General features: G+C 55.6%; 1 protein-coding gene across 1 annotated transcript in view; it reads right to left on the bottom strand.

The window, feature by feature from the left end:
• RPL7L1 (ribosomal protein L7 like 1) overlaps positions 1-16132 on the bottom strand; it is a 44829-nt gene extending 28697 nt beyond the window's left edge. The window contains exon 1 of the mRNA XM_078647231.1: positions 15999-16132. Within this exon, the coding sequence (XP_078503357.1) occupies positions 15999-16012 (14 nt within the window). The 5' untranslated portion in view covers positions 16013-16132. The remainder of the gene's footprint in view (positions 1-15998) is intronic.
• Between the last annotated feature and the right edge of the window lie 709 nt (positions 16133-16841).

Below are 16841 nucleotides of genomic sequence, written 5' to 3'. Positions count from 1 at the left end.
CACCCTCACCCACGGGAGATCCTGTCACAGCACATGGAGCAGCACCCTCACCCACGGGAGATCCTGTCACAGCACAGGGAGCAGCACCCTCACCCACGGGAGATCCTGTCACAGCACAGGGATCAGCACCCTCACCCCAGAGGAGATCCTGTCACAGCACAGGGAGCAGCACCCTCACCCACGGGAGATCCTGTCACAGCACAGGGAGCAGCGCCCTCACCCACTGGAGATCCTGTCACAGCCCAGGGAGCAGCACCCTCACCCACGGGAGATCCTGTCACAGCGCAGAGAGCAGCACCCTCACCCCAGGGGAGATCCTGTCACAGCACAGGGAGCAGCACCCTCACCCACGGGAGATCCTGTCACAGCACAGGGAGCAGCACCCTCACCCATGGGAGATCCTGTCACAGCGCAGAGAGCAGCACCCATACCCACGGGAGATCCTGTCACAGCGCAGAGAGCAGCACCCTCACCCCAGAGGAGATCCTGTCACAGCGCAGAGAGCAGCACCCTCACCCCAGAGGAGATCCTGTCACAGCACAGGGAGCGGCACCCTCACCCATGGGAGATCCTGTCACAGCGCAGGGAGCGGCACCCTCACCCACGTGAGATCCTGTCACAGCCCAGGGAGCAGCACCCTCACCCACGGGAGATCCTGTCACAGCGCAGGGAGCAGCACCCTCACCCACGGGAGATCCTGTCACAGCACAGGGAGCAGCACCCTCACCCACGGGAGATCCAGTCACAGCACAGGGAGCAGCACCATCACCCACTGGAGATCCAGTCACAGCACAGGGAGCAGCACCATCACCCATTGGAGATCCTGTCACAGCCGAGGTAGCAGCACCCTCACCCCACGGGAGATCCTGTCACAGCACAGGGAGCAGCACCCTCACCCAGAGGAGATCCTGTCACAGCCCAGAGAGCAGCACCCTCACCCACTGGAGATCCTGTCACAGCCCAGGGAGCGGCACCCTCACTCCAGGGGAGAACCTGTCAAGGTGCAGGGAGCAGCACCCTCACCCACGGGAGATCCTGTCACAGCACAGGGAGCAGCACCCTCACCCACGGGAGATCCTGTCACAGCACCCTCACCCACGTGAGATCCTGTCACAGCAGAGGGAGCAGCACCCGCACTGCAGAGGAGATCCTGTCACAGCGCAGGGAACAGCACCCTCACCCACGGGAGATCCTGTCACAGCACAGGGAGCAGCACCCTCACCCACGGGAGATCCTGTCACAGCACAGGGAGCAGCACCCTCACCCACGGGAGATCCTGTCACAGCCCAGGGAGCGGCACCCTCACTCCAGGGGAGATCCTGTCACAGCACAGGGAGCAGCACCCTCACCCACGGGAGATCCTGTCACAGCACAGGGAGCAGCACCCTCACCCACAGGAGATCCTGTCACAGCACAGGGATCAGCACCCTCACCCCAGAGGAGATCCTGTCACAGCACAGGGAGCAGCACCCTCACCCACGGGAGATCCTGTCACAGCACAGGGAGCAGCACCCTCACCCACGGGAGATCCTGTCACAGCACAGGGAGCAGCGCCCTCACCCACTGGAGATCCTGTCACAGCCCAGGGAGCAGCACCCTCACCCACGGGAGATCCTGTCACAGCGCAGAGAGCAGCACCCTCACCCCAGGGGAGATCCTGTCACAGCACAGGGAGCAGCACCCTCACCCACGGGAGATCCTGTCACAGCACAGGGAGCAGCACCCTCACCCACGGGAGATCCTGTCACAGCACAGGGAGCAGCACCCTCACCCACGGGAGATCCTGTCACAGCACAGGGATCAGCACCCTCACCCCAGAGGAAATCCTGTCACAGCACAGGGAGCAGCACCCTCACCCACGGGAGATCCTGTCACAGCACAGGGAGCAGCGCCCTCACCCACTGGAGATCCTGTCACAGCCCAGGGAGCAGCACCCTCACCCACGGGAGATCCTGTCACAGCACAGGGAGCAGCACCCTCACCCATGGGAGATCCTGTCACAGCGCAGAGAGCAGCACCCTCACCCACGGGAGATCCTGTCACAGCACAGGGAGCGGCACCCTCACCCATGGGAGATCCTGTCACAGCGCAGGGAGCGGCACCCTCACCCACGTGAGATCCTGTCACAGCCCAGGGAGCAGCACCCTCACCCACGGGAGATCCTGTCACAGCGCAGGGAGCAGCACCCTCACCCACGGGAGATCCTGTCACAGCACAGGGAGCAGCACCCTCACCCACGGGAGATCCAGTCACAGCACAGGGAGCAGCACCATCACCCACTGGAGATCCAGTCACAGCACAGGGAGCAGCACCATCACCCACTGGAGATCCTGTCACAGCCGAGGTAGCAGCACCCTCACCCCACGGGAGATCCTGTCACAGCACAGGGAGCAGCACCCTCACCCAGAGGAGATCCTGTCACAGCCCAGAGAGCAGCACCCTCACCCACTGGAGATCCTGTCACAGCCCAGGGAGGGGCACCCTCACTCCAGGGGAGAACCTGTCACAGTGCAGGGAGCAGCACCCTCACCCACGGGAGATCCTGTCACAGTGCAGGGAGCAGCACCCTCACCCACGGGAGATCCTGTCACAGCACAGGGAGCAGCACCCTCACCCACGGGAGATCCTGTCACAGCCCAGGGAGCAGCACCCTCACCCACGGGAGATCCTGTCACAGCACAGGGAGCAGCGCCCTCACCCACTGGAGATCCTGTCACAGCCCAGGGAGCAGCACCCTCACCCACGGGAGATCCTGTCACAGCACAGGGAGCAGCACCCTCACCCACGGGAGATCCTGTCACAGCACAGGGAGCAGCGCCCTCACCCACTGGAGATCCTGTCACAGCCCAGGGAGCAGCACCCTCACCCACGGGAGATCCTGTCACAGCGCAGAGAGCAGCACCCTCACCCCAGGGGAGATCCTGTCACAGCACAGGGAGCAGCACCCTCACCCACGGGAGATCCTGTCACAGCACAGGGAGCAGCACCCTCACCCATGGGAGATCCTGTCACAGCGCAGAGAGCAGCACCCTCACCCACGGGAGATCCTGTCACAGCGCAGAGAGCAGCACCCTCACCCCAGGGGAGATCCTGTCACAGCACAGGGAGCGGCACCCTCACCCATGGGAGATCCTGTCACAGCGCAGGGAGCGGCACCCTCACCCACGTGAGATCCTGTCACAGCCCAGGGAGCAGCACCCTCACCCACGGGAGATCCTGTCACAGCACAGGGAGCAGCACCCTCACCCACGGGAGATCCTGTCACAGCACAGGGAGCAGCACCCTCACCCACGGGAGATCCAGTCACAGCACAGGGAGCAGCACCATCACCCACTGGAGATCCAGTCACAGCACAGGGAGCAGCACCATCACCCACTGGAGATCCTGTCACAGCCGAGGTAGCAGCACCCTCACCCCACGGGAGATCCTGTCACAGCACAGGGAGCAGCACCCTCACCCAGAGGAGATCCTGTCACAGCCCAGAGAGCAGCACCCTCACCCACTGGAGATCCTGTCACAGCACAGGGAGCAGCACCCTCACCCCAGAGGAGATCCTGTCACAGCGCAGAGAGCAGCACCCTCACCCCAGAGGAGATCCTGTCACAGCACAGGGAGCGGCACCCTCACCCATGGGAGATCCTGTCACAGCGCAGGGAGCGGCACCCTCACCCACGGGAGAACCTGTCACAGCACGGGGAGCAGCACCCTCACCCATGGGAGATCCTGTCACAGCGCAGGGAGCAGCACCCTCACCCACGGGAGATCCTGTCACAGCACAGGGAGCAGCACCCTCACCCACGGGAGATCCAGTCACAGCACAGGGAGCAGCACCATCACCCACTGGAGATCCAGTCACAGCACAGGGAGCAGCACCATCACCCATTGGAGATCCTGTCACAGCCGAGGTAGCAGCACCCTCACCCCACGGGAGATCCTGTCACAGCACAGGGAGCAGCACCCTCACCCAGAGGAGATCCTGTCACAGCCCAGAGAGCAGCACCCTCACCCACTGGAGATCCTGTCACAGCCCAGGGAGCGGCACCCTCACTCCAGGGGAGAACCTGTCACAGTGCAGGGAGCAGCACCCTCACCCACGGGAGATCCTGTCACAGCACAGGGAGCAGCACCCTCACCCACGGGAGATCCTGTCACAGCACCCTCACCCACGTGAGATCCTGTCACAGCAGAGGGAGCAGCACCCGCACTGCAGAGGAGATCCTGTCACAGCGCAGGGAACAGCACCCTCACCCACGGGAGATCCTGTCACAGCACAGGGAGCAGCACCCTCACCCACGGGAGATCCTGTCACAGCACAGGGAGCAGCACCCTCACCCACGGGAGATCCTGTCACAGCCCAGGGAGCGGCACCCTCACTCCAGGGGAGATCCTGTCACAGCACAGGGAGCAGCACCCTCACCCACGGGAGATCCTGTCACAGCACAGGGAGCAGCACCCTCACCCACAGGAGATCCTGTCACAGCACAGGGATCAGCACCCTCACCCCAGAGGAGATCCTGTCACAGCACAGGGAGCAGCACCCTCACCCACGGGAGATCCTGTCACAGCACAGGGAGCAGCACCCTCACCCACGGGAGATCCTGTCACAGCACAGGGAGCAGCGCCCTCACCCACTGGAGATCCTGTCACAGCCCAGGGAGCAGCACCCTCACCCACGGGAGATCCTGTCACAGCGCAGAGAGCAGCACCCTCACCCCAGGGGAGATCCTGTCACAGCACAGGGAGCAGCACCCTCACCCACGGGAGATCCTGTCACAGCACAGGGAGCAGCACCCTCACCCACGGGAGATCCTGTCACAGCACAGGGAGCAGCACCCTCACCCACGGGAGATCCTGTCACAGCACAGGGATCAGCACCCTCACCCCAGAGGAAATCCTGTCACAGCACAGGGAGCAGCACCCTCACCCACGGGAGATCCTGTCACAGCACAGGGAGCAGCGCCCTCACCCACTGGAGATCCTGTCACAGCCCAGGGAGCAGCACCCTCACCCACGGGAGATCCTGTCACAGCGCAGAGAGCAGCACCCTCACCCCAGGGGAGATCCTGTCACAGCACAGGGAGCAGCACCCTCACCCACGGGAGATCCTGTCACAGCACAGGGAGCAGCACCCTCACCCATGGGAGATCCTGTCACAGCGCAGAGAGCAGCACCCTCACCCACGGGAGATCCTGTCACAGCACAGGGAGCGGCACCCTCACCCATGGGAGATCCTGTCACAGCGCAGGGAGCGGCACCCTCACCCACGTGAGATCCTGTCACAGCCCAGGGAGCAGCACCCTCACCCACGGGAGATCCTGTCACAGCGCAGGGAGCAGCACCCTCACCCACGGGAGATCCTGTCACAGCACAGGGAGCAGCACCCTCACCCACGGGAGATCCAGTCACAGCACAGGGAGCAGCACCATCACCCACTGGAGATCCAGTCACAGCACAGGGAGCAGCACCATCACCCACTGGAGATCCTGTCACAGCCGAGGTAGCAGCACCCTCACCCCACGGGAGATCCTGTCACAGCACAGGGAGCAGCACCCTCACCCAGAGGAGATCCTGTCACAGCCCAGAGAGCAGCACCCTCACCCACTGGAGATCCTGTCACAGCCCAGGGAGGGGCACCCTCACTCCAGGGGAGAACCTGTCACAGTGCAGGGAGCAGCACCCTCACCCACGGGAGATCCTGTCACAGTGCAGGGAGCAGCACCCTCACCCACGGGAGATCCTGTCACAGCACAGGGAGCAGCACCCTCACCCACGGGAGATCCTGTCACAGCCCAGGGAGCAGCACCCTCACCCACGGGAGATCCTGTCACAGCACAGGGAGCAGCGCCCTCACCCACTGGAGATCCTGTCACAGCCCAGGGAGCAGCACCCTCACCCACGGGAGATCCTGTCACAGCACAGGGAGCAGCACCCTCACCCACGGGAGATCCTGTCACAGCACAGGGAGCAGCGCCCTCACCCACTGGAGATCCTGTCACAGCCCAGGGAGCAGCACCCTCACCCACGGGAGATCCTGTCACAGCGCAGAGAGCAGCACCCTCACCCCAGGGGAGATCCTGTCACAGCACAGGGAGCAGCACCCTCACCCACGGGAGATCCTGTCACAGCACAGGGAGCAGCACCCTCACCCATGGGAGATCCTGTCACAGCGCAGAGAGCAGCACCCTCACCCACGGGAGATCCTGTCACAGCGCAGAGAGCAGCACCCTCACCCCAGGGGAGATCCTGTCACAGCACAGGGAGCGGCACCCTCACCCATGGGAGATCCTGTCACAGCGCAGGGAGCGGCACCCTCACCCACGTGAGATCCTGTCACAGCCCAGGGAGCAGCACCCTCACCCACGGGAGATCCTGTCACAGCGCAGGGAGCAGCACCCTCACCCACGGGAGATCCTGTCACAGCACAGGGAGCAGCACCCTCACCCACGGGAGATCCAGTCACAGCACAGGGAGCAGCACCATCACCCACTGGAGATCCAGTCACAGCACAGGGAGCAGCACCATCACCCACTGGAGATCCTGTCACAGCCGAGGTAGCAGCACCCTCACCCCACGGGAGATCCTGTCACAGCACAGGGAGCAGCACCCTCACCCAGAGGAGATCCTGTCACAGCCCAGAGAGCAGCACCCTCACCCACTGGAGATCCTGTCACAGCACAGGGAGCAGCACTCTCACCCACGGGAGATCCTGTCACAGCCGAGGTAGCAGCACCCTCACCCCACGGGAGATCCTGTCACAGGGAGCAGCACCCTCACCCAGAGGAGATCCTGTCACAGCGCAGGGAGCAGCACCCTCACCCACGGGAGAACCTGTCACAGCACGGGGAGCAGCACCCTCACCCATGGGAGATCCTGTCACAGCCCAGGGAGCAGCACCCTCACCCCAGAGGAGATCCTGTCACAGCACAGGGAGCAGCACCCTCACGAGATCCTGTCACAGCTCAGGGAGCAGCACCCTCACCCACGGGAGATCCTGTCACAGCACAGGGAGCAGCACCCTCACCCAAGGGAGATCCTGTCACAGCACCCTCACCCACGGGAGATCCTGTCACAGCACAGGGAGCAGCACCCCCACCCAGAGGAGATCCTGTCACAGCCCAGAGAGCAGCACCCTCACCCCACGGAGATCCTGTCACAGCACAGGGAGCAGCACCCTCACCCACGGGAGATCCTGTCACAGCACAGGGAGCAGCACCCTCACGAGATCCTGTCACAGCTCAGGGAGCAGCACCCTCACCCACGGGAGATCCTGTCACAGCACAGGGAGCAGCACCCTCACCCAAGGGAGATCCTGTCACAGCACCCTCACCCACGGGAGATCCTGTCACAGCACAGGGAGCAGCACCCTCACCCACGGGAGATCCTGTCAGAGCACCGGGAGCAGCACCCTCACCCACGGGAGATCCTGTCACAGCACAGGGAGCAGCGCCCTCACCCACGGGAGATCCTGTCACAGCACCCTCACCCCAGAGGAGATCCTGTCACAGCAAGGGGAGCAGCACCCTCACCCCACGGGAGATCCCGTCACAGCACAGGGAGCAGCACCCTCACCCACGGGAGATCCTGTCACAGCACAGGGGGCAGCACCCACAACCCACTGGAGATCCTGTCACAGCGCAGGGAGCAGCGCCCTCACCCACTGGAGATCCTGTCACAGCACACGGAGCAGCACCCTCACCCCACGGGAGATCCTGTCACAGCGCAGGGAGCAGCACCCTCACCCCAGAGGAGATCCTGTCACAGCCCAGGGAGCAGCACCCTCACCCACGGGAGATCCTGTCACAAGGAGCAGCACCCTCACCCACGGGAGATCCTGTCACAGCCCAGGGAGCAGCACCTTCACCCACGGGAGATCCTGTCTCAGCACAGGGAGCAGCACCCTCACCCACGGGAGATCCTGTCACAGGGAGCAGCACCCTCACCCCACGGGAGATCCCGTCACAGGGAGCAGCACCCTCACCCCAAAGGAGATCCCGTCACAGCACCGGGAGCAGCACCCTCACCCCACGGGAGATCCCGTCACAGCACAGGGAGCAGCACCCTCACCCACAGGAGATCCTGTCACAGCACAGGGAGCAGCACCCTCACCCCACGGGAGATCCTGTCACAGCACAGGGAGCAGCACCCTCACCCACGGGAGATCCTGTCACAGCAAAGGGAGCAGCACCCTCACCCACGGGAGATCCTGTCACAGCACAGGGAGCAGCACCCTCACCCCACTGGAGATCCTGTCACAGCACCGGAAGCAGCACCCTCACCTCACTGGAGATCCTGTCACAGCCCAGGGAGCAGCACCCTCACCCACGGGAGATCCGGTCACAGCACCCTCACCCACGGGAGATCCAGTCACAGCACCGGAAGCAGCACCCTCACCCACGGGAGATCCAGTCACAGCACAGGGAGCAGCACCCTCACACACAGGAGATCCTGTCACAGCACAGGCAGCAGCACCCTCACCCAAGGGAGATCCTGTCACAGCACAGGGAGCCTCACCCATGGGAGATCCTGTCACAGCACAGGGAGCAGCACCCTCACCCCACGGGAGATCCTGTAACAGCACCCTCGCCCCAGAGGAGATCCTGTCACAGCACAGGGAACAGCACCCTCACCCATGGGAGATCCTGTCACAGCACCCTCACCCCACGGGAGATCCTGTCACAGCAGAGGGATCAGCACCCTCACCCACGGGAGATCCTGTCACAGCACAGGGATCAGCACCCTCACCCCAGAGGAGATCCTGTCACAGCTCAGGGAGCAGAACCCTCACCCAGAGGAGATCCTGTCACAGCCCAGAGAGCAGCACCCTCACCCACGGGAGATCCTGTCACAGCACAGGGAGCAGCACCCTCACCCCAGAGGAGATCCTGTCACAGCTCAGGGAGCAGAACCCTCACCCAGAGGAGATCCTGTCACAGCACAGGGAGCAGCACCCTCACCCAGAGGAGATCCTGTCAGCACAGGGAGCAGCACCCTCACCCACGGGAGATCCTGTCACAGGGAGCAGCACCCTCACCCACGGGAGATCCTGTCACAGCGCAGGGAGCAGCACCCTCACCCACGGGAGATCCTGTCACAGCACAGGGAGCAGCGCCCTCACCCACGGGAGATCCTGTCACAGCACAGGGAGCAGCGCCCTCACCCACTGGAGATCCTGTCACAGCCGAGGGAGCAGCACCCTCACCCACGGGAGACCCTGTCACAGCACAGGGAGCAGCACCCTCACCCCAGAGGAGATCCTGTCACAGCACGGGGAGCAGCACCCTCACCTCAGAGGAGATCCTGTCACAGCCCAGGGAGCAGCACCCTCACCCCAGAGGAGATCCTGTCACAGCACGGGGAGCAGCACCCTCACCCCACGGGAGATCCTGTCACAGCACGGGGAGCAGCACCCTCACCCCACGGGAGATCCTGTCACAGCACGGGGAGCAGCACCCTCCACCACTGGGCTTATTATTGAGAGTTAAACAGACCAATCAAAACAGGTGGCGGCCTAGCTACCTTTCACAAAGAAGGAATACAGCTTACCAGATTAAAATCTACTGAATACCAGACTCGAGTACCTAGGTGTTGAACTTACAATCAAATGCAACACGCCCATCAAATTTCACACCATCTATCACCCTCCCGGTGAACGTGCCATCTTCACTGAAGAAATAAGCGACCTAAGAACTCACTTCTCCCTAACAGACACAGAAGACGTGTTTCTGGGTGACTTCAACATTCACTGGAACAACCGAGAAGACACCACCGCACAGAACTTTTACAACCTGCTTGAAATAACCAACCTCAAACAACTTTGCAATGGACCAACACACAAAGGAGCAACACTGGATATGATCATCACCAAAAGGAGCTGCTCTCTCGGAGATCGATTTCTCCCATTGACTGGTCCGACCACCACCTCATACTATTTAATATTGACTCACATGTCAGAAACCAACCAATACGATCTGACAAACCAAAGCACTGGATCAGGAACACCAAAGGAGTCCCTATAACCGAACTGGAATCCAGGATTCATGCCCATCTAGGACGGCTAATTTCCTCCCTGTATAGGAAAAAGACTGATAAGAACACTATGTTACATCATCAAAGTGCCCACCCTAGAAACCTGAAGTCCAATCTTCCTTATGGTCAACTGCTCCGCATCAGGAGGAATTGTACAGTGTCAGCAGACTATGAGAGACATGCGAGTCATTTCTGTGAGGAACTAACAGAGAGAGGTTACCCAAAAAAGCTGTTGAAGCATTCGTTCAAGAGGGCACGGTATACACCTCGAGAGTGTCTGCTTCAGACTAGAATTAAACCTGAATTGGACCGATTGGTCTGTGTAACAACCTTTGGGCCCGATACCAACAAATTGAGACAGGTGGTTTTAAAAAACTGGCACCTGTTGGAAAATTTGGATTGTTTTTTTCCACGTCCGCTTTTTGCATACCGCAAAAATAGAAGTATCGGGCAACAATTAGTGAGGGCTGATATTGCACTACCCAAACCTAAAAGCGACTTATTGTCCCAATGGGGGATGAAACCAGTGGAGGGACACCACAAATGTGGTTCCTGTGTGGCATGTGGAAACACGTTGGAAGGGAAGGAATTCCAACATGGAAGTGTTAGATGGAAACACTTGCATTTCTCTAACTGCAGAACACGCAATGTCGTGTACGTCATAGTGTGTCCATGCCAAAAGCTCTATATTGGCAAGACAACACAGCAAGTAAACACACGAATGACACAGCACAAATCAAGGTTAAAAAATAAAATTGTGACCGCCCCAATGGTTGAACATTTCATCGAGAAAAACCACACTGAAAACGACTTTAAGTGGTCTGTTTTGTATGTCCTACAACAAAGTAGGCCCATGGATCCAGATGAAATACTGTTAAAAAAGGAGGCATATTTAATACTTAAATTCAATAGTGCGTTGCATGGTATGAATTCGCTATCAGAAATTGCAAGGCTGTGAGATACCAGATGCGCCAAATCCACACTGATTTTAAGATATGGGGCTTAAATGATTAATTGAAAGATGAATATAGCTATATGTACTAAAAATCCATCATGCTAAAGAATTGCCTTATTTCAATTGTATTTTAACAAATGGTTTACAACTTAAAAAAAAAACCTTCAAAGATGGCCGCCACAGAATACTGGAGTTACTATTGAGTAACCATCATGGTTAAAAAGCCCTTGTAAGATGGCCGCCGCATCCACAGACTCACTAAGGAAGTCGCCGGATTGCCACGGTTGGAAGTGCCACCTAAGACTAAGCTAGTAACCTCACTTCGCTGCCATGAGTTGAAATTAAATTCAACTCTTATTTACATACACAGGAGAATAGCGGGTATCCCGATCGCGGATGGGAATTGGAAATTAACGTAGAACACACAGAGACGCTGCAGTGAAAGTTGAAACCGGCGTGAACGCCAGGTATGCCTTATCGAGCGTGTAACGTCGCTTTTTGAAAAACCGAAAAATTAAATTAGACACAAATGCTCAGTACTGTAATATCGTTTTAGGCTGACACGCAGAATAAACAGAGAAGTGCTGCAGCCCACATTTGAAACAGGCGAAAACGCCAGGTATGCTTTTTCTAGTTTTGAACTCCTTCTCTAGTTTTGAGTTCATTGAACATGAAATTTCAAGTAATGCACTGTCATTTTTAGGCATTAAAATATCGTGAAGAACAGAGAAAAACAACTCGGAGGGTCTTCACAGATCTCTGCCGACACCTTGAGGTATGCCGAATTAAAGTACGTGCATTCTCATTCTATGCATACTGAGGAGGAAGTTACATATTTTCCTCAGGTCCAAGTCACTCCAGTTGAAAGTAATCAAAGTACCTGCGGACCGGCGGCTGCTGGGACAAAGGTAAAAAATGGTGACACTAGAGTATTTAGTTGAAAAGCAGACGGAGTATGGATTAATGAGTAAAAACACTTTGTTTTATACATTTCCAGAAAAATTCAAGAGACCGAGCCCTGATGAGAACTCGACAATTGAATACATCGAGTTCGAAAACGCGTCGGCACACAGAAAAAGATTAGCTATTAGTTGTTTAGTAGACCACAGAATTAATTTATGGTGTATGAATCGTTTAAAAAAAACTGCATTTTGTTCATAGCTGAATCATTTCGTGAGTCGAAAGCTTGACCCTTGCCCTTTTTCGAGAAATAATAGTCTGTATATATGGTAACCAAAGTGTGTATATGTAAGTGTTGTATTGTTTAATTGGATTGTATATTTGTATATATGATGAAAAATTGCTATAATTGTGAGAGAACGTAAAGTGTCCTTTTCATACAAGACGTTTACACTTTAAAAAATAAAAATAAACTAAAAGGGTACGAATAAGATATGCCCTAATTACCTAGGAGTATCACTTGGTATGTTTTCCCTTGAATAGTGGGTTTAAAACAATTTGTAGTTGGTAAATTATTTTTCTTTACCCATCTATAACCCCAGCATTCCCATATGACAGCCGATGACCTCACAGCCACTTTAATTCCGCAATGACAGGTGATCAAGTAGTTCCACTCAAACTCAAAAATTTTAGATCTACCAAATCAAAATCCTGGTTCAATGTAGATCTTAATAACTAAAGACGATAACTCTGATAAATCGGAAAGGGCTTGGAGACTAAACCCTTCGACTCTTCAACTAGAGCAACTTAGATCAATCCGACAGGTATATAAAAAACACATCTTCAGAGAAAAGGCCATGTTCTTTCGCACCCAACTAGACCAGGCAAAGATTTGACCTAGAGAACTCTTCTTCAGTATAAAAAGTCAAACTAACGTCACACCCACAAAGAAATTATAGCCACCAAGGATCGATGCGAAGAAATGGCCAGCTTCTTCACAAATAAAGTCACAAAAATTGAGCAATCCTTCATCCAAACCCTCCTTCCCCCGCAAGCTGCCCCCTTTTAACCACTCCTGACCAAACAGATCAAAATCATACCACAGACAACCAGGCCCGCTTCCAACTGAAGAACGGCGCTAATTGGCGAACTTCGTACTCATGTCAGAAATCGAAGTCTTCAATATAACTGCCAGCTTAAAGCCTACTTCCCACACTTTGACCCCCCTCCCATCCATAATAGTAAAAAATCTCAACCACATCATTGCCCCTTTCTAGACGAAAATCATCAACTCCTCTCTCACTTCAGGTCGTGTCCCAGACTCCCTAAAACGAGGACAAATCACCCCTATACTCAAGAAACCAGGGGCCGACCCCAATGAGCTTAACAACCTCAGACCTCTCTCTAACCTTCAGTTCCTAGCTAATACATATGAGAAATGCGTTTAACAACTCAACATATTGACAACTTCAACCTGCTGCACACCTTTCAATCGGGTTTCAGGAAAGGCTGTAGTACTGAAACAGCGATGCTCCAATTTTTCAGATGATATCCACAGAGCCTTAGTTGAAGGTGAGGCCGGTCTCCTCATCCTTATTGACTTATCAGCTGCTTTCGACACAATAAACCATCCCGCTTTACTTGAGACTCTTAAGAGGAGTTCTGGCATTAATGGCACAGTACTAGAATGGTTCACTTCCTTCTTGCAGCACCATTTGCAACAAATTAAAATCAACTCCTGCCTCTCAGCACCAACACGCGTCAAACTTGGAGCCCCGCAAGGATCGATCCTCTCACCATCCCTCTTCATGGAACCTCCGGCAATTATTTTGAAGCAAGCAGGGGTTCAATACCACCTCTATGCAGATGACACTCAAATGTACCACAAAATCAAATCACCCAAGGATGTCCAACTCCTCAATGCCACGCTAAACAAGATCCAAACCTGGTTTAGCGTAAACCACTTAAAGGTGAACCAGGACAAAATGGAATTGATACGGTTCTCACTGAAAAAGTAACTATTGAAGGCTGGCTCAAGAATCTTGATGCTCCAAACTGCCCCCTTATTCTATCTGACTCAGTAAAATCACTTGGCGTTACCCTGGATAAAAACTGGTCTATGAAGGACCACAACAAGAACTCTGCAAAAGGTGCGCTTTACTCTCTAAAACACCTCAAGAAAAATAAACCTTTCATTCCCCAAGATGATCTCAAGACAATAGTGCAATCCCTAGTCCTCTCCAAGCTGGACTATGGGAATGCCACCCAAAAAGGGTCTCCAAAAGCTCACCTAGCCCCACTAAGGTCAGTCCTTAACAAGGGTGCTCGACTCATAACCGGTGTAAAAAGACATGAACACGTCTCCCCAACCCTCAACGCTCTCAACTGGCTTCCCATAGAGGGTAGATGTATTTACAAACTGGCCTGCATCACTCACAAGGCCCTTCACACCCAATCCCCCCAACTACCTAAACAGCAAAGTGGTAAAAGAAGGAAAATCCAGAACTCTGAGAAGCTCCAACTCACTTCTTCTGATCCCTCCGAAACGGAAAAAGAAAACCACCCAATGCCGGTCCTTCTCTGGCAACGTACCAAGGATGTGGAACGCACTCCCGATCGACCTCAGATGCAACCCCTCCTTCTCCTGCTTCAAAAAGGACCTGAAACTTCTCCTCAACCAAAACTTCACCGACCAGGGTCAACCATCCTAGACATCAATAACCTAATGGACTCTCCCCCCTCCCCCTCTGACCTTCAAGGAAGGTGTTATCTGACGGTTCCAACCACCTGCGTTTTTCAATCCTTCACTCTATTTACAAGTGCGACGTCTTTGCTTATATCTTTATGCATCCTCGTGTCCTGGGAGGTATTTTTTTTGTAGCGCGGACTTTACCCTCCTTATCTGTCTCCTCCCTCTCTGGACATTCAAGAATAGTGGTGACCGGACTATGTCACTGTTGCCTATTTCTTTCATTGATCTCTCCCCCCTCCGATCCACTGCATGTTTATCTACCCTGCTGGATTTTTGTTCTTTGGTTTGCTTCCTTCCTACTATGTAATGTGAGGTCCTTCTGCTGTTTACTGTGTGCATGTAAAGCGCCTTGATACCTAGGGGGCAAGCTAGCGCTACAGAAAACTTTTAAAATAAAAATAAATAAATACCCGAAGGCGTCCGAGGCTTCATATTAGGAACAGTAATGATACATGAGGAGAACATTACAAGTGAACAAATTACTCTATACTCCACTTATCTCCTTCTCTATGATCTTGTAATTGTTTTTCTAGCAACTGTTGTATATTGAAACGAATGTAATCTTGTAATTCTGTTGAACCTCATGTAAAGCACTCTGATACCTCCGGGTCTAGCCAGCGCGATATAAAACTCTTTAAATAAAATAAAAGTGACAAATGTGAGGAAACAAAAAACAAGAGGTGTTTTGCTCTTCCTTTGGGTGTGTGAGCCACGGGTCATGCCTGCGCCATATAAAACTTTATAAATAAAGATGATTTCATTAGTTTTTTACTGGGGCCCCCTCCTAGTGCGGGGGGGGGGGTCATCCCAGGGTTGGGGGCAGCTGGGGGTCCCCCACCTTCACATGAGGCCTGGGGGGGCTCTACCCATCCAGGGGCCCCCTGGAGCCCCCTCTGCTTCGAGAGTGGCCCCGGTCTCTACTCACCGGCCCAGGACATTGCGCCCCCCCCCGTCTCCTCCACCCCGTGGGGCCCCCCCGTCTCCTCCATCCCGTGGGGCCCCCCCGTCTCCTCCATCCCGTGGGGCCCCCCCGTCTCCTCCACCCCGTGGGGCCCCCCCGTCTCCTCCATCCCGTGGGGCCCCCCCGTCTCCTCCATCCCGTGGGGCCCCCCCGTCTCCTCCATCCCGTGGGGCCCCCCGTTCCCCCCCCTCCCTCCCTCCCCAGTGTTTACGTCTGATGCCCCCCACGGACCCCCTGCCCTCCGGCGCCTCTTCCATGGGGTCCTCTGTCCCCCTCCTCCCCCCACAGAGTGTCCCCGGGGCCCCCTGCCCTCCGTAGCCTCCTCCCCGGGGTCTCCCGGGGTCTCCCGGGCCCCCCCCGCCCCCGGATGGCCGCGGATCCTCCCCGCCCCCCTCCGCACTCACTCTCCGGGCTCCATCTTGCAGGCGTGGGTTCAGCACTTCCGCTTCAAAGGACCGCGCATGCGCAGACGTCACCCGGAGCAGCTGCGTGCGCTCGGGGAGCAGTAAACATAGAGAAAGGACAAGCAAAGACAGAGAGGACGGACTGCCGTTACCACGGCGACTAGGACGCAAGCATTGGAAACGCGATGACGTGCCCGAGTGGAGTGACAGGCGCGTGCCCGTCGCGCGTGCCTCACCCAGTGCCGCGCGACGGCAGTGTTTACATTGACGTGGTGTTCCAGGGCGCGCCTTAGGCCTCAGAGGGGCCCATGAGCTGTCTGCGTGGAGGGAGCCCTGAATGAGAATTATCTCATGACTCCAATTTATTAAAACAATATATCAGATTGCATAGGTTTACTAAAAACATGAGTTAATTATGCAATGAATTTATTTATTTATAAAGTTTTATATCTTATCAAAAACATAAGTTATCCAAATTACAATTCTTTAAAAGTTTTTCATTCATTCAGCTGTCGTGTTACATGATCATAATCAGAATAACACAATAAAAACAATATCTGTTAAAAGTATACAGTAAAAAAAAAAACTGAAATGTGTCGACGTGTTTCGGTGGATCTTGCTATTGTGCACCACCTTCCTCAGGACAATATTAAAAACAATGATCTTAGATTATAGAATATACTCATCCCTTGTTCTATATAGCTAGGGAGTGTCTGAGTTTATCGGTATCTCTCCTTCTGTTTTATTTTTAAGAGGGGAGATATCAACATGTTTATTATTAATGGGACTTCACAAAGCGTTGTGACACTACTGTTGCCCTGGCTTGAGGTGCATTACCGGTAT

This window comes from Lissotriton helveticus, chromosome 6 (genome assembly GCF_964261635.1).
Source record: "Lissotriton helveticus chromosome 6, aLisHel1.1, whole genome shotgun sequence".
Taxonomy (NCBI): domain Eukaryota; kingdom Metazoa; phylum Chordata; class Amphibia; order Caudata; family Salamandridae; genus Lissotriton; species Lissotriton helveticus.
Note: the sequence above shows the minus strand (reverse complement) of the source record. Positions and strands in the feature narration are given on the sequence as shown.